The sequence below is a fragment of the Nerophis lumbriciformis genome, linkage group LG16 (assembly GCF_033978685.3).
Source record: "Nerophis lumbriciformis linkage group LG16, RoL_Nlum_v2.1, whole genome shotgun sequence".
Lineage (NCBI taxonomy): Eukaryota > Metazoa > Chordata > Actinopteri > Syngnathiformes > Syngnathidae > Nerophis > Nerophis lumbriciformis.
In genome coordinates, this window is record NC_084563.2 from 7,605,974 (window position 1) to 7,631,434 (window position 25,461).

The 25,461-nt window shown below is 39.5% G+C and overlaps 1 protein-coding gene and 1 long non-coding RNA gene across 2 annotated transcripts; one reads left to right on the forward strand and one right to left on the reverse strand.

Moving 5' to 3' along the window:
* Nucleotides 1–5,031: 5,031 nt before the first annotated feature.
* slc25a48 (solute carrier family 25 member 48) lies at nucleotides 5,032–22,993 on the forward strand. Its single transcript, XM_061976567.1, has 7 exons — nucleotides 5,032–5,191; nucleotides 7,143–7,186; nucleotides 7,268–7,339; nucleotides 9,310–9,565; nucleotides 15,014–15,301; nucleotides 20,521–20,654; nucleotides 22,527–22,993. The coding sequence occupies exons 1-7, from the start codon at nucleotides 5,140–5,142 to the stop codon at nucleotides 22,629–22,631; spliced, it is 951 nt and encodes a 316-aa protein (XP_061832551.1). The 5' UTR covers nucleotides 5,032–5,139; the 3' UTR covers nucleotides 22,632–22,993.
* Nucleotides 9,019–20,651, reverse strand: LOC140679466 (uncharacterized). Its single transcript, XR_012050886.1, has 2 exons — nucleotides 20,502–20,651; nucleotides 9,019–9,831 (listed from the first exon to the last, which is right to left on the reverse strand). It is a non-coding gene; the product is annotated as an uncharacterized lncRNA (long non-coding RNA).
* Nucleotides 22,994–25,461: the final 2,468 nt, after the last annotated feature.

Here is a 25,461-nt window from a genome sequence, read left to right on the forward strand (position 1 = left end):
ACGCCTCCAGCTGACTACAATCCGGTGTGTTGGTGATGTTTAGGGGCATGTAGAGTTGGGTGTCATCAGCATAACAGTGAAAGTTAACAGGTATGATGTCACCTAGCGGCAGCATGTAGATGCTAAAGAGTGCAGGGCCAAGAACCGAACCCTGGGGAACTCTACATGTTACCTTAACATAGTCCGAGGTCACATTGTTATGGGAGACGCACTGCATCCTGTCAGTAAGATAAGAGTTAAACCACGACAAGGCTAAGTCTGACATACCAACACGTGTTTTGATATGTTCAAATAAAATATTATGATGGACGGTATGGAAAGCAGCGCTAAGATCAAGTAGCAACAACATAAATGACGCATCAGAATCCATCGTTAGCAATAGATCAATAGTCATTTTTGTCTCCGTAGAGTGATTTGACCTGAAACCGGATTGAAAGGGTTCACAGAGATTGTTAGACGCTAAGTATTCATTTAGCTGCTGTGCAACATTTTTTTTGAGGATTTTCAAGATAAAGGGAAGGTGGCCGGTAGTTTACCATGAGTTGAAAAAATCAAGGTTAGGTCTTTTGAGCAGAGGATGCATAACCACTTTTTTGAATGCTAGGGGAACAGTGCCAGAGGAAAGTGATACGTTTATAATATTTAGCACTGATGGACCTAATATTACAAACAGATCCTTGATAAGTTTCCCAGGAAGTGGGTCAAGCAAACATGTTATTTGTTTTATCCCATTTATACGTCGCAGGAGTTCCTCTAATGTTATTTCATCAAAAAGAGAGAGACTATTTTGGAGGGCAGTATCCGTCGTATATACATTTGTATCGGTGTTAATAGAACCCAGTTGTAGCTGGGACGTGTTGTCTTTAATCTCCTTTCTAATGAGTTAAATGTTCTTATTAAAGAAATTCATAAAGTCATCTGCCGAGTGGGTGGAGCTACTGGGAGGAGTCCCTTGTTGGGTTAGCGATGCTCCTGTACTGAACAAATATTTAGGATCATTTTTGTTGAGGCGGATGAGATTGGAGTAGTAATTAGCTTTAGCTAAGGTAAACATGCATTTTTAAGTTATTAAACTATCCCTCCATGCTTGATGGAAAACCTCAAGTTTAGTCGCACGCTATTTGCGTTCCATCTTTCTACATGATAGTTTAAAAGCTCTAGTTTCTTCTGTGAACCAGGGGGTACGCCTTTTAAGGGCTTTTTTTTTTTTAGCTCTAGCGGTGCTATACTATCAATGGTGTCGCAAAAACACCACGGCCCCTGTAAACACCCGATAATCCCTCCGCCAAGAAAGCCTACGGCGCGGCCATTCAACACAGTCATTCAAAAAAACACAGCCCGGCTAAAAGACCCCGACTCGGGCACAGCTACCCCCTGAGTATACCTAACAACACTACAACCCCAATGACAACTGCGACCACAACTCCATCCCGACGCTACACCATTGCCTCGGCCACGTATATTTGAGGGTCCCTAACCCCCTCCTCAGCAGAGACAGAACCCATTTCCCCCGGCCGTGATCTCACCAAGGCGAAAACTCCACCCACAAACAGAGCCCGCCTCACCCTCACACCATCAGCGTCCCAACACAGGATTGGTAGGCCACCAAACCACGGCAGTTTGGGTGTATTAGTCTTCTTCCGTTTTTTTTTCTGACGTTTTGAAGTGATTGGTTTTTTTTCCTGATGGATTTGGATTGAGTGTTGGGTTGTTTCACCTCTAGTTTAGTGTTGTTGCGCGAGTTCGCTTCCTGTTAGGTGGGGTCCATGTCCGTCTGTTTCGGCTTGGCGCTGTGGGGTTTGTATCAATGGGTCCGTGTGGGGGCAGCACAGCCTTTTTATTTGGTGTGGGTGCTGTGGCTCGGTTGTTTGTTTGTGTGAGTTTGGATTGGGGAGTGGAGTTTTTTGGTGAGAGGTGGTATTGATATCTTTTGTTTGGATATTGGTGTTTGGGCTGGCGAGCGGTTGTCAGTTACGGTTTTCCGGTCATTTCGATGTGGTGCAGTGGTGCTGGCTGTCGGGGGTTTTGCAGTGGTTCTCTTTGCTGCCGTTTATTTGTGGTACGGGCGTTCAACCTTGCTGAGTCCGGTGCGAGGGGGTGGCTGCTATTGTTGTCCGTGGTGGCGCATGAGCATAGGGGTCGTTGGAGTCGGCTGACTTGCCGGCTTTGTTTGTCGTCATGTTGTTTGGCTTGTCAGTTGTTGGCTCGGTCCTACCTCTCCACTCTGCCGCGCCAACGTTCGCGCACGATGTTGTGCCATTGTTGTCTGGGGTGGCATTGATATCTCTTGTTTGGATATTGGTGTTTGGGCTGGCGAGCGCATGCTGGTCTCCATGGTTTTGTCGGCGTGTGGTTGTCAGTCACGGTTTTCCGGTCGTTTCGATGTGGTGCAGTGGTGCTGGCTGTCGGGGATTTTGCAGTGGTTCTCTTTGCTGCCGTTTGTTTGTGGTACGGGCGTACAACCCTGCTGAGTCCGGTGCGAGGGGGTGGCTGCTATTGTTGTCCGTGGTGGCGCATGCGCATAGTGGTCGTTGGAGTCGGCTGACTTGCCGGCTTCGTTTGTCGTCATGTTGTTTGGCTTGTCGGTTGTCGGCTCGGTCCTACCTCTCCACTCTGCCGCGCCAACCTTCGCGAACAATGTTGTGCCGTTGTTGTCTGGGGTGGCATTGATATCTCTTGTTTGGATATTGGTGTTTGGGCTGGCGAGCGCAGGCTGGTCTCCATGGTTTTGTCGGCGTGTGGTTGTCAGTCACGGTTTTCTGGTCATTTCGATGTGGTGCAGTGGTGCTGGCTGTCGGGGGTTTCGCAGTGGTTCTCTTTGCTGCCGTTTGTTTGTGGTACGAGCGTTCAAACCTGCTGAGTCCGGTGCGAGGGGGTGGCTGCTATTGTTGTCCGTGGTGGCGCATGCGCATAGTGGCCGTTGGAGTCGGCTGACTTGCCGGCTTCGTTTGTCGTCATGTTGTTTGGCTTGTCGGTTGTCGGCTCGGTCCTACCTCTCCACTCTGCCGCGCCAACCTTCCCGCACGATGTTGTGCCGTTGTTGTGCCGTTGTTGTCTGGGGTGGCATTGATATCTCTTGTTTGGATATTGGTGTTTGGGCTGGCGAGCGCAGGCTGGTCTCCATGGTTTTGTCGGCGTGTGGTTGTCAGTCACGGTTTTCCGGTCATTTCGATGTGGTGCAGTGGTGCTGGCTGTCGGGGGTTTCGCAGTGGTTCTCTTTGCTGCCGTTTGTTTGTGGTACGGGCGTTCAAACCTGCCGAGTCCGGTGCGAGGGGGTGGCTGCTATTGTTGTCCGTGGTGGCGCATGCGCATAGTGGCCGTTGGAGTCGGCTGACTTGCCGGCTTTGTTTGTCGTCATGTTGTTTGGCTTGTCGGTTGTCGGCTTGGTCCTACCTCTCCACTCTGCCGCGCCAACCTCCGCGCACGATGTTGTGCCATTGTTGTCTGGGGTGGCATTGATATCTCTTGTTTGGATATTGGTGTTTGGGCTGGCGAGCGCAGGCTGGTCTCCATGGTTTTGTCGGCGTGTGGTTGTCAGTCACGGTTCTCCGGTCATTTCGATGTGGTGCAGTGGTGCTGGCTGTCGGGGGTTTTGCAGTGGTTCTCTTTGCTGCTTTTTGTTTGTGGTACGGGCGTACAACCCTGCTGAGTCCGGTGCGAGGGGGTGGCTGCTATTGTTGTCCGTGGTGGCGCATGAGCATAGTGGTCGTTGGAGTCGGCTGACTTGCCGGCTTCGTTTGTCGTCATGTTGTTTGGCTTGTCGGTTGTCGGCTCGGTCCTACCTCTCCACTCTGCCACACCAACCTTCGCGCACGATGTCGTGCCGTTGTTGTCTGGGGTGGCATTGATATCTCTTGTTTGGATATTGGTGTTTGGGCTGGCGAGCGCAGGCTGGTCTCCATGGTTTTGTTGCCGTTTGTTTGTGGTACGAGCGTTCAAACCTGCTGAGTCCGGTGCGAGGGGGTGGCTGCTATTGTTGTCCGTGGTGGCGCATGCGCATAGTGGCCGTTGGAGTCGGCTGACTTGCCGGCTTCGTTTGTCGTCATGTTGTTTGGCTTGTCGGTTGTCGGCTCGGTCCTACCTCTCCACTCTGCCGTGCCAACCTTCCCGCACGATGTTGTGCCGTTGTCGTCTGGGTGCAGGCTTGTTGGGGGTTGTCCCTTGGGGGGGGAGCGCAGCCATATCAGTGGGAGGGGAATGGATCGGCCGATTCTCGGTAGACGTTAGGTTCAAGGGGCTGGATCGCTGCTCTGCCGGCTTATGTATGTATTTATTAGATTGTATTCATATTTTGTATTATTTTTGGATCGCCCTCCTAGCCTGCTTGCCTCACAGGGATTGGCGTCTCATGCTGTTGCGGTTGGGCTCCTTGTCTGGGTCCCCTGGGACCCGCCGTCCACCCGCTTTTGGATGCCCGGCTTGTTTGGGGCCTTCTGGGTCTAGTCCCCGCGCGGTGTCTGCTGTGGCACCTCGGTGTGGCGTGTGGCATGCCGCGGTGTTGCGGTGCGGGCAGCTGCTGGGGCGGTGGCCAGCTGCTGGGGCAGTGGCCTTGTGTGTCGGCGTGTTTGTGGTTTGTTGTTGTTTGTTTTCCCTTCCTCAGGGGTAGGCTCCAGCGGGGCAGTTGCTGAGTGTTCCATCTCCATCGTCCGGGTCCCTGCAGGGGGACCGCATGCTGGGCGGTCCTGCTATGGCCGACTTGAGAGGGGCGGCTCAGGGCTGGCCCCGCTGTGCTCTCCACCTCCATTGTTGATCATCATCATCAACAACATGATTTGCTAGACAGGACATGTTCAAAAGTGTAATACTTAAAGTTCAACAAGAACATAAATATACATATTTAAAATTAAATAAGAACATAAAAGCCTAATATTTGTACAAAATAATAAATGCTTACACCAAAAATCTATAATCGATCATCAGATTGTGTATTTTGTTGTTTTAGCTCATTTGCATATGAGCTGTGATTGGTCCACAGAAGCTGGCCTCAGGATGTGATAGGCTGCTGGCCTGGCAAGGCAGCAATCAAAGATTTGTGGACAGCCTGGCAGTCGCACACTTTCATTTGAGAACAACAAAGTAAAGACTGTGTGTGTCTGCACGTGCTGCTGTGTGTGTGTTTGTCAACAAACACAGATAAAGATGGCTGTCAACAACTTTCACTTGAACGACTTCATGGCTGGATGGATTGGAGGTGAGCGTGCACAACTACACTCCCAATGTTTGTGTGTGTGTGTGTGTGTGTGTTTGTATGGCTGTGTGTGTCTGTGCATGTGAGTGAGTGTGCGTGTGCATGTTTGGGTTTGAGTGCATGCATACTTTTGTATGGCTGTGCATGCAGGTGTGTGTATATGCAAGTGTGTGTGTGTGTGCTTGTGTGTGTGTGTATATACAAGTGTGTGTGTGTGTGTGTGTGTGTGTGTGTTTGTGGTGAGAGTGAGAGGACCCCCAACGTTCTCAAAAGTTATTTGTTGATTTTTGTTTGTTAATTTATTTGTGACCACGGCATCCCCCCAGACACACCAACACACACACACACACACGTACGTGCGTACACACGCACGCACGCACACACACACACATATTGTTCAGAAGTGCTTCATAATTGTTGCAGACTGTAACATTTTATTGTAACTGTATTATAGAAGGAGCATTAGTCGTGTATCATTAGTTGTGTATTGTTAGTTGTGTATCATTGAACATGTATCATATGTCGTGTATGATTTGTTGTGTATTGTTATTTGTGTATCAATAAATAGGTATCATTAGTTGTGTATTGTTAGCTGTGTATTATTGTTAGTTGTGTATCATTAAATAGGTATCATTAGTTGTATATCATGAGTTGTGTATTGTTAGTTGTGTATCATTGAACATGTATCATAAATTGTGTATCATTAGATATTTATCATTAGTTGTGTATCCGTTGTTGTTAGTTGTCTATACAATGTGTAAATGTTTTAAAATGTTGCTTTTACATTTTGTTCATGGTCATGTGATGTGAATAGCATTATTAGTTTCCTTATATGGTTATGTGACATCATATAAGTATTAATAATACTACTTTCCCTATATGGTCATGTGATTTGGTATGAGTATTATTATTATTATTATTAGTTTCCTTATATGGTCATGTGATGTCATATGTATATCATTATTAGTTTGCTTATATGGTCATGTGATATAAATATAATTAGTTTCCTTATATAGTCATGTGATATGAATAGCATTATTAGTTTCATTATATGGTCATGTGATGTCATATTAAAGTTAATATTATTATTTGTTTCCTTATATGTTGATGTGATGTCATATGTATATTATTATTAGTTTCCTTATATGGTCATGTGATGTCATTAGGAATATTATTATTAGCGTCCTTATATGGTTGTGTGATCTCATATAAGTATTATTAATACTACTTTCCATATATGGTCATGTGATTTAGTATGAGTAATATTATTTTCCTTATAAGGTCATGTGATGTCATGTGTATATCATTATTAGTTTCCTTATATGGTCATTTAATGTCATGTGAATATTATTATTAGTTTCCTTATATGGTCATGTGATGACATGTGAATATTATTATTAGTTCCCTTATATGGTCATCTGATGTCATATGGATACCATTATTAGTTTGTTTATATGGTCATGTGATATGAATATCATTATTAGTTTCCTTATATAGTCATGTGATATGAATATCATTAGTTTCCTTATATGGTCATGTGATATGAATATCATTATTAGTTTCATGAATATTATTATTTGTTTCTTTATATGTTGATGTGACGTCATACGTATATTGTTATTAGTTTCCTTATATGGTCATGTGATGTCATTAGGAATATTATTAATAGTGTCCTTATATGGCTATGTGACATCATATAAGTATTATTAATACTACTTTCTCTATATGGTCATGTGATTTGGTATGAGTATTATTATTATTATTTTCCTTATAAGGTCATGTGATGTCATATGTATATCATTATTAGTTTCATTATATGGTCATGTAATGTCATGTGAATATTATTATTAGTTTCCTTATATGGTCATGTGATATGAATAGTATTATTAGTTTCCTTATATGGTCATGTGATATGAATATCATTATTAGTTTCCTTATATGGTCATGTGTGCAGGGGCGTCCAGTGTGGTGGTGGGGCATCCTTTGGACACGGTGAAGGTGAATAGATAAACGTATCAATAAATATATCAGAAAGTACATCAAATATCAGTACTGTGACGCGTTGTGGTCTTCATGCAGACACGACTTCAGGCAGGCAAAGGTTACCAGAACATGACCCACTGCATGCTCAGCATCTACAGGAAGGAGACGGTAAATATCATCTCCTCACTCACAACATGTGCGATACAAGCAGAGTGTTAACTTGTGTGTGATATCATGTGCGATACCAGCAGTCCGGCAGAGTGTTTACTTGTGTGTGTGATATCATGTGTGAAACAAGCAGTCTTGCAGAGTGTTTACTTGTGTGTGATATCATGTGCGGTACAAGCAGTCCGGTAGAGTGTTTACTTGTGTGTGTGATATCATGTGTGAAACAAGCAGTCCTGCAGCGTGTTCACTTGTGTGTGATATCATGTGCGATATAAGCAGTCCTGCAGAGTGTTTACTTGTGTGTGATATCATGTGTGATACAAGCAGTCCTGCAGCATGTTCACTTGTGTGTGATATCATGTGCGATAGAAGCAGTCCTGCAGAGTGTTTACTTGTGTGTGATATCATGTGTGATACAAGCAGTCCTGCATAGTGTTGACTTGTGTATGATATCATGTGCGATACAAGCAGTCCTGTATAATATTTACTTGTGTTTGACATCATGTGCGATACAAGCAGTCTTGCAGCGTGTTTACTTGTGTGTGATATCATGTGCGATACAAGCAGTCCTTCAGCGTGTTAACTTGTGTGGTATCATGTAAGATACAAGCAGTCCTGCAAAGTGTTGACATATGTGTGATATCACGTGCGATACAAGCAGTCCTGCAGCGTGTTTACTTCTGTGTGATATCATGTGCGATACAAGCAGTCTTGCAGCATGTTTAACTGTGTGTGATAACATGTGTGATACAAGCAGTCCTGCAGAGTGTTGACATGTGTGTGATATCACGTGTGATACAAGCAGTCCTGCAGCGTGTTTACTTCTGTGTGACATCATGTGCGATACAAGCAGTCCTGCAGAGTGTTGACATGTGTGTGATATCATGTGCGATACAATCAGTCCTGCAGCGTGTTTACTTGTGTGTGATATCATGTGTGATACAAGCAGTCCTGCATAGTGTTGACTTGTGTATGATATCATGTGCGATACAAGCAGTCCTGTATAATATTTACTTGTGTTTGACATCATGTGCGATACAAGCAGTCTTGCAGCGTGTTTACTTGTGTGTGATATCATGTGCGATACAAGCGGTCCTTCAGCATGTTAACTTGTGTGGTATCATGTAAGATACAAGCAATCCTGCAACGTGTTTTCTTGTGTGTGATATCATGTGCGATACAAGCAGTCCTGCAGAGTGTTGACATGTGTGTGATATCACGTGTGATACAAGCAGTCCTGCAGCGTGTTTACTTCTGTGTGACATCATGTGCGATACAAGCAGTCCTGCAGAGTGTTGACATGTGTGTGATATCATGTGCGATACAATCAGTCCTGCAGCGTGTTTACTTGTGTGTGATATCATGTGCGATACAGGCAGAGTGATTACTTGTGTGTGATATCATGTGCGATACAGGCAGAGTGTTCACTTGTGTGTGATATCATGTGCGATACAAGCAGTACGGCAGAGTGTTTACTTGTGTGTGATATCATGTGTGAAACAAGCAGTCCTGCAGTGTTTACTTGTCTGTGATATCATGTGCGATACAAGCAGTCCTGCAGCGTGTTCACTTGTCTGTGATATCATGTGCGATACAGGCAGAGTGTTTACTTGTGTGTGATATCATGTGCGATACAAGCAGAGTGTTTACTTGTACAAAGATGTCAGTTAACATCTAAATGTCCTCCAATAAACACACGCTTTATTCTATTGTACTAAAGTCATTTACAAAAAGGTAAACATGCTCGGCTATAGTCTACTATGAGCAGCTACACAACAGCTAAGCACACAATAGCACACAAGCTAGACATAGGTAATAATCATTGAACAATAAAAGGTGACATTTGCCAACATAAACAAGTATTATATAATTATAGCTACATATTACTCACACATACAAAGTCTCCAAGGCAGAAGCGTATTAGAACGTGTCCAGTAACAAGCGTGTCCGCATGTGTGTGTGTGATCCAGGTGGCAGGCTTCTTTAAAGGCATGTCATTCCCCGTGGCCACCATCGCAGCCTACAACTCTCTCGTCTTTGGCTTCTTCAGTAACGCTCAGAGGTTCATCAGCAAGTATCGCTATGGCGACGGGCGCCACGCCTGCAGCAAGCTGGACCTGACCGTGGCCAGCATGCTGACCGGACTGGTGTCGGTGGGCGTGGGCGCCCCCGTGGACCTGGTGAAGATCCGGCTGCAGATGCAGACGCAGACGCCGCTGCTGACGGGTAAATGATCACGTGACCTCACCGCCCACTGTCATGGCCGACGCAGGTGTCACAGGTCAAAGGCTAATCAGGTGTCAATCGAACCCTGACCCTGATAAGTCCGATAGAGAAAGAGATGGTGCGGTATTATCTGCTCACAGATGTTTGAGCACACTGCAGCTCGTCCTGGATAGTTCCACTTCTTAATGCTTCGGTCACATGCAGGATTCTCACAGGAATGAGGCAGGTCACCATAGTGCCCATAAATACCCAGGTAACCATAGTACCTATAAGTACCCAGATAACCATAGTACTTGTAAGTACTCCGCATAGTACCCATAAGTACCCAGGTACACACAGTACGCACATTACCATTTAAGTACCCAGGTCACCATAGTACCCGGGTACACATAGTACCCATGAGAATCCAGTTAACCATAGTCCAAATAAGTACCTATAGTACCTATAAATACCCATAAGTAAACGCAGGATACAGGAAACCATTGCACCCATTTTTACCCAGGTACCCAGAGTACCCATAAGTAACCATTAGTACCCATGAGTATCTATAAAAACCCTTGTACCTATAAGTACCCATAAGAACCCATCGGTACCCATAAAAACCCATAAGTAACTATAGTACCCATGTGTCCATAGGTACCCATAATTACCCAAAGTACCCAGGTAGCCATAGTACTCATAAACACCCAGGTAACCAAAGTACCCATAAATATCCAGGTACCATGGTATCCATAAGTACCCAGGTACCCACAGCGCCCATAAGTACCCAGGTAGTATATATAATTACTCAGGTAATCATAGTAACCAGGTAGTACATATAAGTACCCATTAGTACCCATAGTACTTATAAGTACCCAGGTAATCGTAGTAACCATTGTACTCAGGTAACCATAGAACTCATAAGTACCCAGGTAACCATAGTACCCATAAGTGCCCAGGTATCCGTAGTACCCATAAGTACCCAGGTAGTATATATAAGTACACAAGTAACCATAGTACTTATAAGTACCCAGGTAATCATACTAAACATAAATACCGAGGTAACCATTTCCCCCAGGTAACCATAGTACCCATAAGTACCCAGGTAAATGTAGTACCCATAAGTACCCAGGTAACTGTAGTACCCATAAGTACCCAGGTAGTATATATAATTACCCAGGTAATCATAGTAACCAGGTAGTACATATAAGTACCCATTAGTACCTATTGTACTTATAAGTACCCAGGTAATCGTAGTAACCATTGTACTCAGGTAACCATAGTACTCATAAGTACCCAGGTAACCATAGCATCCATAAGTGCCCAGGTAGCCGTAGTACCCATAAGTACCCAGGTGGTATATATAAGTACACAACTAACCATAGTACTTATAAGTACCCAGGTAATCATACTAAAGATAAATACCTAGGTAACCATTGCCCCCAGGTAACCATAGTACCCATAAATACCCAAGTAACTGTAGTACCCATAAGTACCCATGTAGTACATATAAGTACCTAGGTAACCATAGTACTTATAAGTACCCGGGTAACCATACCACTCATAAGTACTCAGGTATCCATGGTACCCATGAGGTTCCATAAATAACCTTGTACCCATAAGTACCCATAAGTACCCATGTACCCATAAAAACCCATAAGTAACTATAGTACCCATGTCTCCATAGGTACCCATAATTACCCAAAGTACCCAGGTAGCCATAGTACTCATAAACACCCAGGTAACCAAAGTACCCATAAATATCCAGGTACCATGGTATCCATAAGTACCGAGGTGCCCACAGTGCCCATTAATACCCATATAACTGTAGTACCCATAAGTACCCAGGTAGTATATATAATTACCCAGGTAATCATAGTAACCATAAGTAACCAGGTAGTACATATAAGTACCCAGGTAACCATACCACCCATAAGTACTCAGGTATCCATGGTACCCATATGTACCTAAGTACCTTTGGTACCCGTGAGTACCCATGTAGTACACATGAGTACCCAGCTAGTATCCATAAGTACCTAAGTATCTTTGGTACCCGTGAGTACCCAGGTAGTACCCATGACTACCCAGGTAGTACACTTTGGACTCATGTAACTTGGTACTTAAAACATACTAGCTGTTAGCATGCTAATGTTAGCATGCTAAAATTAGCATGCCATACACCTCCGAGTCCTATAAGTTGGTCGTTCACACGAGCTAACGTTTTTTTAGCCAATTTTGTAGCCGTATGTTTCAGCCAAACAACTTGACACATGCTAACTTTTGAAGCTAATTCACTTCAGGTCCTATAACGTAGTACTTGACCTATGCTAATGATATCATGCTAGCACGCTAATGTTAGCATTCTATCAATTTAAGCCCAATTTCAAGGCCGTACATCTTGGAGTCATGTAACTTGGTATTCAAGCATACTAGCTGTTAGCATGCTAACATTGGCGTACACCTTTGAGTCATACAATTTGGTCGTTTACACGAGCTAATGTTTTTAGCCAATTTTGTAGCCGTATGTTTCAGCCAAACAACTTGACACATGCTAACTTTTGAAGCTAATTGCGCCGCCGTTCACTTCAGGGTCCTATAACGTAGTACTTGACACATGCTGATGTTATCATGCTAGCACGCTAATGTTAGCATTCTATCAATTTTAGCCCAATTTTACAGCCATACACCTCAGAGTCATATAATTTGGTCGTTTACACAAGCTAATGTTTTTAGCCAATTTTATAGCCGTATGTTTCAGCCATATAACGTAGTACTTGACACATGCTAATGTCATCATGCTAGCATGCTAATGTTAGCATTCTATCAATTTTAGCCCAATTTCGAAGCAGTACACCTTGGAGTCATGTAACTTCGTACTTAAAACATACGAGCTGTTAGCATGCAACATCTTTTGCCAATTTTTCAGCAATACACCTCTGAGTCATATATGTTGGTGGTTTACACTAGCTAACGTTTTTTAGCCAATTTTGTAGCCGTATGTTTCAGCCAAACAACTTGACACATGCTAACTTTTGCAGCTAATTCGCTTCAGGGTCCTATAACGTAGTACTTGACATATGCTAATGTTATCATGCTAGCACGCTAATGTTAGCATTCTATCAATTTAAGCCCAATTTCAAGGCCGTACATCTTGGAGTCATGTAACTTGGTATTCAAGCATACTAGCTGTTAGCATGCTAACATTGGCGTACACCTTTGAGTCATACAATTTGGTCGTTTACACGAGCTAATGTTTTTAGCCAATTTTGTAGCCGTATGTTTCAGCCAAACAACTTGACACATGCTAACTTTTGAAGCTAATTGCGCCGCCGTTCACTTCAGGGTCCTATAACGTAGTACTTGACACATGCTGATGTTATCATGCTAGCACGCTAATGTTAGCATTCTATCAATTTTAGCCCAATTTTACAGCCATACACCTCAGAGTCGTATAATTTGGTCGTTTACACAAGCTAACATTTTTAGCCAATTTTATAGCCGTATGTTTCAGCCATATAACGTAGTACTTGACACATACTAATGTCATCATGCTAGCATGCGAATGTTAGCATCCTATCAATTGTAGCCCAATTTCAAAGCCGTACACCTTGGAGTCATGTAACTTGGTACTTAAACCATACTAGCTGTTAGCATGCAACATCTTTCGCCAATTTTTCAGCAATACACCTCTGAGTCATATATGTTGGTCGTTTACACTAGCTAACGTTTTGTAGCCGTATGTTTCAGCCAAACAACTTGACACATGCTAACTTTTGAAGCTAATTCACTTCAGGGTCCTATAACGTAGTACTTGACCAATGCTAATGATATCATGCTAGCACGCTAATGTTAGCATTCTATCAATTTTAGCCCAATTTCAAGGCTGTACACCTTGGAGTCATGTAACTTGGTATTCAAGCATACTAGCTGTTAGCATGCTAACATTGGCGTACACCTCTGAGTCATACAATTTGGTCGTTTACACGAGCTAATGTTTTTAGCCAATTTTGTAGCCGTATGTTTCAGCCAAAAAACTTGACACATGCTAACTTTTGAAGCTAATTCCGCCGCCGTTCACTTCAGGGTCCTATAACGTAGTACTTGACACATTCTGATGTTATCATGCTAGCACGTTAATGTTAGCATTCTATCAATTTTAGCCCAATTTTACAGCCATACACCTCAGAGTCGTATAATTTGGTCGTTTACACAAGCTAACGTTTTTAGCCAATTTTATAGCCGTATGTTTCAGCCATATAACGTAGTACTTGACACATGCTAATGTCATCATGCTAGCATGCTAATGTTAGCATCCTGTCAATTTTAGCCCAATTTCAATACAACCTTGGAATCATGTAACTTGGTACTTAAAACATACTAGCTGTTAGCATGCAACATCTTTTGCCAATTTTTCAGCAATACACCTCTGAGTCATATATGTTGGTCGTTTACACTAGCTAACATTTTTTAGCCAATTTTGTAGCCGTATGTTTCAGCCAAACAACTTGACACATGCTAACTTTTGAAGCTAATTCGCTTCAGGGTCCTATAACTTAGTACTTGACATATGCTAATGTTATCATGCTAGCACGCTAATGTTAGCATTCTATCAATTTAAGCCCAATTTCAAGGCCGTACACCTTGGAGTCATGTAACTTGGTATTCAAGCATACTAGCTGTTAGCATGCTAACATAGGCGTACACCTCTGAGTCACAGTGGCCTAGTGGTTAGAGTGTCCGCCCTGAGATCGGGAGGTTGTGAGTTCAAACCCCGGCCGAGTTATACCAAAGACTATAAAAATGGGACCCATTACCGCCCTGCTTGGCACTCAGCATCAAGGGTTGGAATTGGGGGTTAAATCACCAAAAATGATTCCCGGGCGCGGCATCGCTGCTGCCCACTGCTCCCCTCACCTCCCAGGGGGTGAACAAGGGGATGGGTCAAATGCAGAGGACAAATTTCACCACACCTAGTGTTTGTGTGACAATCATTGGTACTTTAATCTTTAATATAGTTGGTGGTTTACACGAGCTAACGTTTTTTAGCCAATTTTGTAGCCGTATGTTTCAGCCAAACAACTTGACACATGCTAACTTTTGAAGCTAATTCCGCCGCCGTTCACTTCAGGGTCCTATAACGTAGTACTTGACACATGCTGATGTTGTCATGCTAGCACGCTAATGATAGCATTCTACCAATTTTAGCCCAATTTCGAAGCAGTAGTCATGTAACTTGGTATTCAAGCATACTAGCTGTTAGCATGCTAACATTAGCGTACACCTCAGAGTCATACAATTTGGTCGTTTACACGAGCTAAGGTTTTGTAGCCGTCTGTTTCCGCCGTACAACTTGGTACTTGACACGTGCCAACATTTAGCATGCTACCGTTATTATGCTAACATGCTAACGTTAGCATTGTGATATTTAAGTCTCGGAAAGTTCTCAAAGTTGTGTTTTGTTCTTGGCAGAGAATTTCCAGCTGGCCGGTGGCGTCTCCGGCGAGAGCAACATGGTGATGCGCGTCGCGCACTCGTCCAGCCAGACGCTCTACCGGGGCCCCGTGCACTGCATCAGCAGCATCCTGCAGGCCGAGGGCCTCCAGGGGCTGTACCGCGGAGGCGGGGCCATGGTGCTCAGGGACGTCCCGGGTTACGTCCTCTACTTCCTGCCTTACACCGTCTTCTGTGACCTCCTGAGGCCCGACGCCGCCTCCAACCCGCACCCTTGCGCCATTTGGTTGGCAGGCGGTCTGGCAGGTATGACGCACGCAATGTATGCATCATAGTGTTTGTAGCCAAAGCTTGTTCCCAACAACAACAACAACAACAACAACAACAACACAGATCCAACATCATTAAAATAGGAAAATAAAAAATAGAATGAGTCGATAATAATGATAATAATAACACAGACAAAGTGCAGACTAGATAAAAATCAATTAGTAAAAAAATAGTAGTAAAATAGTAAAATAGTAAAAACTAAACATGGGAACACAACGAGCCATAATTAGGGACCCTATTGTATTTCGAGCGTTTTATTATTATACCGCCGCCTCTTTGAGCTGTAATTTGACCCCCTTGAACATGCTTCAAAACTCACCAAATTGGACACACACATCAGGACTGGCGAAAATTGCGATCTAATCAAAAAACCAAACCCCAAAACTCAAAATTGCGCTCTCGCGCCCCCTAGGAAGAAAACACGGACAAAAACTGCCTGTAACTCCCAGTAGGAATGTCGTAGAGACAGATACTTGCCAACCTTGAGACCTCCGATTTCGGGAGGTGGGGGGTGGGGCGCGGGGCGTGGTTGGGGGCTGGGGCGTGGTTAAGAGGGGAGGAGTATATTTACAGCTAGAATTCACCAAGTCAAGTATTTCATATACTGTATATATACTGTGTATATATATATATATATATATATATATATATATATATATATATAAGAAATACTCAAGTATTTCATATATATATATATACATATATATATATATACTCAAGTATTTCATATATATATATATATATATATATATATATATATATATATATATATATATATATATATATATATATATGAAATACTTGACTTTCAGTGAATTCTAGCTATACATATATATATATATATATACATATATATATATATATATATATAAGAAATACTCAAGTATTTATATATATATATATATATATATATATATATATATATATATATATATATATATATATATGTGTATATATATATATATATATATATATATATATATATATATATATATATATATATATATATATATATATATGAAATACTTGACTTTCAGTGAATTCTAGCTATACATATATATACATAAATATATATATATATACATATATATATATATATATATATATATATATATATATATATATCCATTTTCTACCGCTTATTCCCTTCGGGGTCGCTGGGGGCGCTGGAGCCTATCTCAGCTACAATCGGGCGGAAGGCGGGGTACACCCTGGACAAGTCGCCATCTCATCGCAGGGCCAACACAGATAGACAGACAACATTCACACTCACATTCACACACTACGGCCAATTTAGTGTTGCCAATCAGCCTATATATATATATATATATATATATATATATATATATATATATATATATATATATATATATATATAGTATGGCAGTTGTGCACTGCACTCTCTAAAAGCCCTAGATGTTATTGTCACATATGCATGTACAGTAGATGGCAGTATTGTCCTGTTTAAGAGTGTCACAACATTGCTGTTTACGGCAGATGAACTGCTTTACGGTAGACGAAAACGTGACTGCTGTTGTTGAAACTGCCTAACAATAAACCTACATAAGAAACCAAGAACTCGCCCTTGATCATTCTACAGTTATAACGTGATTGGGCAGGCATGCTGTTTATATTGTGGGAAAGCGGACGTGAGAACACGTCACTCAGGTCCACATGGAGCTGGAGGGGCGTGGCCTCCAGCTCCGCCTGAATGTCGGGAGATTTTCGGGAGAAAATTTGTCCCGGGAGGTTTTCGGGAGAGGCGCTGAATTTCGGAAGTCTCCCGGAAAATCCGGGAGGGTTGGCAAGTATGTAGAGACATGAAACAAAAACCTCTATGTAGGTCTCACTTAGACCTATATTTCATACACTGACAACCCCCAGCAAAAATCAACAGGAAGTTTGCAATTCCCCCTTCAAAACAAAAGTTGTCACCTTTTTTCAAACATTATCTCCTCTGAGCGCGTTTGTCGTGTCGGCTTCAAATTAGCACAGGAGAGAGATTGAACCCTTCTGCTTAAAATTTGATGAAAGAGTTTTAATTACTGCTCCGGTTTGGATTTTATGAGTCCTCAAAGTCGGTCCCGTCCATTGCTGCTTGCAGCTTTAATTTTTTTTTTTTTTTTTTTAAAGTGACAAGTGCAGCTTTACTTTTCAAAGTGTCCGGTAAAGAGTTCCATAGTTGTGGTTCTTTTATTGAAAAGGCAGTCTGAAGTTTGCAATTCCCCCTTCAAAAAAAAGTTGTGTAAAAACAGTCACCTTTTTTCAAACATTATCTCCTCTGAGCGCGTTTGTTGTGTCGGCTTCAAATTAGCACAGGAGAGAGATTGAACCCTTCTGCTTAAAATTTGATGAAAGAGTTTTAATTACTGCTCCGGTTTGGATTTTATGAGCCCTCAAAGTTGGTCCCGTCCATCGCTGCTTGCAGCTTTAATTTTGTTTGTTTTTTTGAAAGTGACAAGTGCAGCTTTACTTTTCAAAGTGTCCGGTAAAGAGTTCCATAGTTGTGGTTCTTTTATTGAAAAGGCAGTCTGAAGTTTGCAATTCCCCCTTCAAAACAAAAGTTGTGTAAAAACAGTCACCTTTTTTCAAACATTATCTCCTCTGAGCGCGTTTGTTGTGTCTGCTTCAAATTAGCACAGGAGAGAGATTGAACCCTTCTGCTTAAAATTTGATGAAAGAGTTTTAATTACTGCTCCGGTTTGGATTTTATGAGCCCTCAAAGTTGGTCCCGTCCATCGCTGCTTGCAGCTTTAATTTTGTTTGTTTTTTTGAAAGTGACAAGTGCAGCTTTACTTTTCAAAGTGTCCGGTAAAGAGTTCCATAGTTGTGGTTCTTTTATTGAAAAGGCAGTCTGAAGTTTGCAATTCCCCCTTCAAAACAAAAGTTGTGTAAAAACAGTCACCTTTTTTCAAACATTATCTCCTCTGAGCGCGTTTGTCGTGTCGGCTTCAAATTAGCACAGGAGAGAGATTGAACGCTTCTGATTAAAAGTTGATGAAAGAGTTTTAATTACTGCTCCGGTTTGGATTTTATGAGTCCTCAAAGTCGGTCCCGTCCATTGCTGCTTGCAGCTTTAATTTTTTATTTTTTTTTGAAAGTGACAAGTGCAGCTTTACTTTTCAAAGTGTCCTTTCAAAGTTGTGGTTCTTTTATTGAAAAGGCAGTCTGGGCAAGATATGTTCTACAGAATGGAACGCAACAGTTGCCTTTTGACATTGCTCGGGTGGTAGATCTGGGACCACTTTGCAGTCTTGTAATTGTCTTGCAGAGCATTTGGGGAGCAGAGTTATCCAAGCATTTAAAAACCAGTTTGACTGTGTGTAACAAAATAAAATTGATAAAACCTAAAATATTGTATTTGGTTAAAATTTGGCAATGATGATATGGTATACTCTTCTTGTCTAGAACTTTCAAGGCGCGGTTATAAAGACACTCAATGGTCTTGATTGATGACTGGTGTGCCTGGGACCATGTAGTTAAGCCATAAGATATGTGTGAAAGAATCATTGAATTCATAAAAGTAAAAGCACAGCTACGTGTTAAGCAGTGTCTTATAATCTTAAAACAGCCTTCAGGGTTTTACACATTTTCTTAATGTGACTTTTAAAATTCCGCTGATAGTCTATGATTATGCCCAAATATTTGACTTCAGGTACTTGTTCAATGAGCTACTCATTAATTTTTATATTCAGGTTTGTTTGAGGTAGCTTTTTTATGGAGAAGCAGACAGAGTTAGTCTTTTTAGTGAGGGGCCGACACATGTGGACTCACTCACGTGCGCTTTCAGCTGGGATCTATTTGACTTTGTCTCAATGAAAACCAGACCATGGCCTACTTTAGCACTCGCCAAAGCAGACTTTGCACCACCTAAACACACGTAGTCCACACGAGGCCACCTCAGGTCACAACCTCCTTCACGCTCTTTAAAAAAAGCTGCTCGGACCCCGGTCGTGTTCACACCAGGTGTGAAAGTGATTAATCCCGTTTACGCCAAGTACACATTTAGCACCTGACAATAATTATCACAATATTACCAAACATAAATCAAGCTGACCTGACACACCGTCAACAAGTCCAAGTATGCTTCCATGCTAAAGTTATCTTGCTAACAATGTTGACTACCAAGTTATATGACTCTGGGGTGTTTGGCTGCCAAAGAAACCCCCCAAAAAAGTAGCATGCTAATTTTAGTATGCTATAATACCAAATTTAGCACACTAACTGTTAGCATATGTCACCAAGTTACAGTATTTGACTCTGGGGTGTTTGGCCGCAACTTCGGCAAAAAAAAATACATAAATAAAAAAAAAATTAGCATGCTAATGTTAGCATGCTAGCATACCAATGTTAGCATACTAACTGTTAGCATATGTCACCAAGTTACAGTATTTGACTCTGGGGTGTTTGGCTGCAACTTAGAAAAAAAAAAAAATAATAATAATAAAATTTAAAAAAAAAATTTGCATGCTAATGTTAGCATGCTAGAATACCAATGTTAGCATACTAACTGTTAGCATATGTCAACAAGTTACAGTATTTGACTCTGGAGTGTTTGGCTGCAACTTCGGAAAAAATAAAATAAAGTAAAATAAAAATAAATATAAAATAAAAATTTGCATGCTAATGTTAGCATGTTGGAATACCAATGTTAGCATACTAACTGTTAGCATATGTCACCAAGTTACAGTATTTGACTCTGGGGTGTTTGGCTGCAACTTCGGAAAAAATAAAATAAAATAAAATTAAAATAAATATAAAATAAAAATTTGCATGTTAATGTTAGCATGCTGGAATACCAATGTTAGCATATTAACTGTTAGCATATGTCACCAAGTTACAGTTTTTGACTCTGGGGTGTTTGGCTGCAACTTCGGAAAAAAATAAATAAAATAAAATAAAAATAATTATAAAATAAAAATGTGCATGCTAATGTTAGCATGCTAGAATACCAATGTTAGCATACTAGCTGTTAGCATATGTCACCAAGTTACAGTATTTGACTCTGGGGAGTTTGGCTGCAACTTCGGAAACAAATAAATAAAATAAGTTAGCATGCTAATGTTAGCATGCTAGAATACCAATGTTAGCATACTAACTGTTAGCACAAAAAAGTTAGCATGCTAAGAACATGCTCGTGTTAGACAGGCGGTCATGTGACAGGAAGTGTACAAACCACTGTGTTGCGTCTCCAGGGTCTATTTCCTGGGTGACGGCCACACCCTCCGACGTGGTGAAGAGCCGCATGCAGGCGGACGCTGGGCCGCACAGGAAGTACAGAAGCGTGGCCAACTGCATCCTGCACAGCTACAAGACGGAGGGAGTGCAGGTGAGAGGTGACGCACAAAAACATCCATTATATATATATATATATATATATATATATATATATATTTCCAAAAACAATTTGAAATGTGGACTCGTCAGACCACAGAACACTTTTCCACTTTGTATCAGTCCATCTTAGATGAGCTCAGGCCCAGCGAAGCCGACGGCGTTTCTGGGTGTTGTTGATAAACGGTTTTCGCCTTGCATAGGAGAGCTTTAACTTGCACTTACAGATGTAGCGACCAACTGTAGTTACTGACAGTGGGTTTCAGAAGTGTTCCTGAGCCCATGTGGTGATATCCTTTACACACTGATGTCGCTTGTTGATGCAGTACAGCCTGAGGGATGGAAGGTCACGGGCTTAGCTGCTTACGTGCAGTGATTTCTCCAGATTCTCTGAACCCTTTGATGATATTACGGGCCGTAGATGGTGAAATCCCTAAGTTCCTTGCAATAGCTGGTTGAGAAAGGTTTTTCTTAAACTGTTCAACAATTTGCTCACGCATTTGTTGACAAAGTGGTGGCCCTCGCCCCATCCTTGTTTGTGAATGACTGAGCATTTCATGGAATCTACTTTTGTACCCAATCATGGCACCCACCTGTTCCCAATTTGCCTGTTCACCTGTGGGATTTTCCAAATAAGTGTTTGATGAGCATTCCTCAACTTTATCAGTATTTATTGCCACCTTTCCCAACTTCTTTGTCACGTGTTGCTGGCATCAAATTCTAAAGTTAATGATTATTTGCAACAAAAAAAAATATGTTTATCAGTTTGAACCTCAAATATGTTGTCTTTTGTAGCATATTCAACTGAATATGGGTTGAAAAGGATTTGCAAATCATTGTATTCCGTTTATATTTACATCTAACACAATTTCCCAACTCATATGGAAACGGGGTTTGTATACATATATATATATATATATATATATATATATATATATATATATATATATATAAATATGTGTAAATATATATGTTTATATATATATGTACATATGTATGTATATATGTATGTATATATATATATATATATATATATATATATGTGTGTGTATATATATATATATATGTGTATATACAGTATATATATATATATATATATATATGTATGTATATATATACATATATGTGTATATATATATATATATATAATTTTAAATATTTACATGATATATAATAAAAACATTTAAAAATATATATATACAATAATATATTATAATCTCTGTAAATATATAAATACATACATACTATATATATATATATATATATATATATATATATATATTATTATTATTATTATTTATTTTTTTTAATATTTTTTACATCAACTCTATACAACAGGAAGGAGCTTTTCTATCCTGTAACCTGTTTTTAGAAAAAAAAAAGTTTCATTGGAATATTTATTCCAAATAATACATTGCAAGAATCATTTTTGAATTGAGAATCGATTCTGAATCGGATCGTCATCCCAGGAATTAGAGTCGAATCAACTCTTTAGGTGCCCAAAAATTCACACCCCTACAGTGAGTACACTTCAGTACGAATACCTAACAGGCAACCAAAAACACTCAAAAGGCAACCAGGAGCTAGCAGCTACACAACAGCCAAGCACACAACAGCACACAAGCTAGACGTAGGCAATAATCGTTGAACAATAAAAAGGTGACATTTGTCAATGTAAACAAGCATCATATAATTATAGTTACATATTACTTACATGTACAAAGTCTCCAAGGCATCGTAGAAAGTATCCAGTAACAAACGTGTCCGCATCATTCAACGTACTACCTAATGAATTATTGTAACTGCTAGGTGTCACCATCTTGCTTCCATGCAACATTAATGTGTGTGTGTGTGTGTTTGCTCGCAGGTGTTCTTCCGCGGTGCGTCAGTCAACGCCATCCGAGGCTTCCCAATGAGCGCCACCATGTTCCTGGCCTACGAGCTCTCCTTGCAGTTCCTCGGGAGCTTCTAGAACCTTCTTGGAAGAGCAGAGACTCCAAAGTGGCGCTCCTCCCCGTGACGCTAGCGTCGCAGGCTAACATAGCACGGCTAGCATAGCAAGCTAATGTAGCACGCTAACGTAGCTAATTTGCGGCAATGCTTCGCGCTCAAGCTAAAGCCATGCTAAGCTAACTGCTGGCTGCTTCGCTGGCTCGACTCGTTTTTTCTATCGTCGATGTTGGCACAACCTGAATTGTCGGGAGTGAAATTATTAGCAGGGTGCAAAACGTGCTGACATTTTCCACGTTCACGTCTTTTGACACGCTACGCAACACTTTTTTTGTTTGTGTGAGGAGAATGTCGTGTAAATATTTTCTTATATTAAGAACAATTTGATCGTACAACGTTCATTCCAAAGGTGCAAAGAAGAATCTTCATGTTTGTGTTGGTTTTTAAATGTCTGTTGTGCAGAAATAAAGTCGTGTTTTACAAAACAAATCGTCTAAAATCAATATTCCTATTGATCTGAGCCTGCCTGATAGAAGCAATAGCAGCTCCAGTCCAGCAGGGGGCGGTGTAGCCCGCAGTTCATGTTTTAACGACATATCTTAAAAATATTATTAAAAACATCAAGTGGAATAAAAGAGCAAACTGGTGAAATGTAACAAGAAAAAAAATGCAATATTGACTCTAATAATACAAAAGCACCATGCAGGCTGTTTTTTTTTTCCTTAAAAACTGTCATTACTCAAAAATAATAAATAATTAAAATCAAGGTTAGTAATTATTGACCTATTTTTATATTACTCTGTGAAATATTACTTAATATTTCGTGTTTTTGCCATTAAAAACTATATTTTCTGTGACAAAAAGGGTTTAAAACAAATTTAAAAAAAGGAAAAAATATATATATAAAACTTAAAATTGACATATTTAAGCCTCCAATTACTTCACATAAAATATTACTCTTTTAAATATTTTTGGAGTAAAATATTAATTAATATTTTGTGTTTTTTTCATTAAAAAAATAATTTTCTGTGACAAAAAGGACTTAAAACAAACAAAAAAAGGAAAGAATAAAAAATATACATAAAAAAGTATAATTGACATATTTACGGCTACAATTATTCACATCAAATATTACTCTTTTAAATGTTTTTGGAGTAAAATATTACTCAATATTTTGTGTTTTTGCCATTAAAAATGACATTTTCTGTGACATAAAGGAAAAAAAAATTAAAAAAAAAAAAAATATATATATATATATATATATATATATATATAAAACTTATCATTGACATATTTGAGGCTCCAATTACTTCACATCAAACATTACTCTTTTAAATGTTTTTTAACTAAAATATTTCTTAATATTTTGTGTTTTTGCCATTAAAAACTACATTTTCTGTGACAAAAAGGGCTTACAACAAACAAACAAAGGAAAGAAAAATATATATAAAAAATTATAATTGACATATTTAAGACTCCAATTACTTCACATCAAATATTACTCTTTTAAATATTTTTCAACTAAAATATTACTTAACATTTTGTGTTTTTGCTATTAAAAACTACATTTTCTGTGACAAAAAGGGCTTAAAACAAACACAAAAAGGAAGTAAAAAAAATATATAAAACTTAAAATTTACATATTTAAGCCTCCAATTACTTCACATCAAATATTACTCTTTTAAATATTTTTGGAGTAAAATATTACTTAATATTTTGTGTTTTTTTCATTAAAAATGTAATTTTCTGTGACAAAAAGGACTTAAAACAAACAAAAAAAGGAAAGAATAAAAAAATATACATAAAAACTTATAATTGACATATTTAAGGCTACAATTACTTCACATCAAATATTACTCTTTTAAATGTTTTTGGAGTAAAATATTACTTAATATTTTGTCTTTTTGCCATTAAAAAATAAATTTTCTGTGACATAAAGGAAAGAAAAAAATATATATAAAACTTATAATTGACATATTTGAGGCTCCAATTACTTCACATCAAATATTACTCTTTTAAATGATTTTTAACTAAAAATATTACTTAATATTTTGTGTTTTTGCCATTAAAAACTACATTTTCTGTGACAAAAAGAGCTTAAAACAAACAAAGAAAGGAAATCAATTTTTTTTATAAAAAATTATAATTGACATATTTAAGACTCCAATTACTTCACATCAAATATTACTCTTTTAAATGATTTTTAACTAAAATATTACTTAATATTTTGTGTTTTTGCCATTAAAAACTACATTTTCTGTGACAAAAAGAGCTCAAAACAAACACAAAAAGGAAATAAAATAAAAATATAAAACTTAGAATTGACATATTTAAGCCTCCAATTACTTCACATCAAATATTACTCTTTTAAATATTTTTGGAGTAAAATATTACTTACTATTTTGTGTTTTTGTCATTAAAAATTAAATTTTCTGTGACAAAAGACTTAAAACAAACAAAAAAAGGAAAGAATAAAAAATATACATAAAAACGTATAATTGACATATTTAAGGCTAAAATGACTTCACATCAAATATTACTCTTTTAAATGTTTTTGGAGTAAAATATTACTCAATATTTTGTGTTTTTGCCATTAAAAATTAAATTTTCTGTGACATAAAGGAAAGAAAAAAAAAAATATATATAAAACTTATCATTGACATATTTGAGGCTCCAATTACTTCACATCAAATATTACTCTTTTAAATTATTTTTTAACTAAAATATTACTTAATATTTTGTGTTTTTGCCATTAAAAACTAAATTTCTGTTACAAAAAGAGCTTACAACAAAAAAAGAAAGGAAAGAAAAAAATATATAAAAAATTATAATTGACATATTTAAGACTCCAA

Bases quoted from the DNA above. Each gene is read 5' to 3' on its own strand.
- slc25a48 (XM_061976567.1), top strand. From the start codon at position 5,140: ATGGCTGTCAACAACTTTCACTTGAACGACTTCATGGCTGGATGGATT. The intron at 7,187-7,267 runs GTGAATAGATAA...GTCTTCATGCAG, and splicing joins ATCCTTTGGACACGGTGAAG to ACACGACTTCAGGCAGGCAA. The intron at 9,566-15,013 runs GTAAATGATCAC...TGTTCTTGGCAG, and splicing joins GCAGACGCCGCTGCTGACGG to AGAATTTCCAGCTGGCCGGT.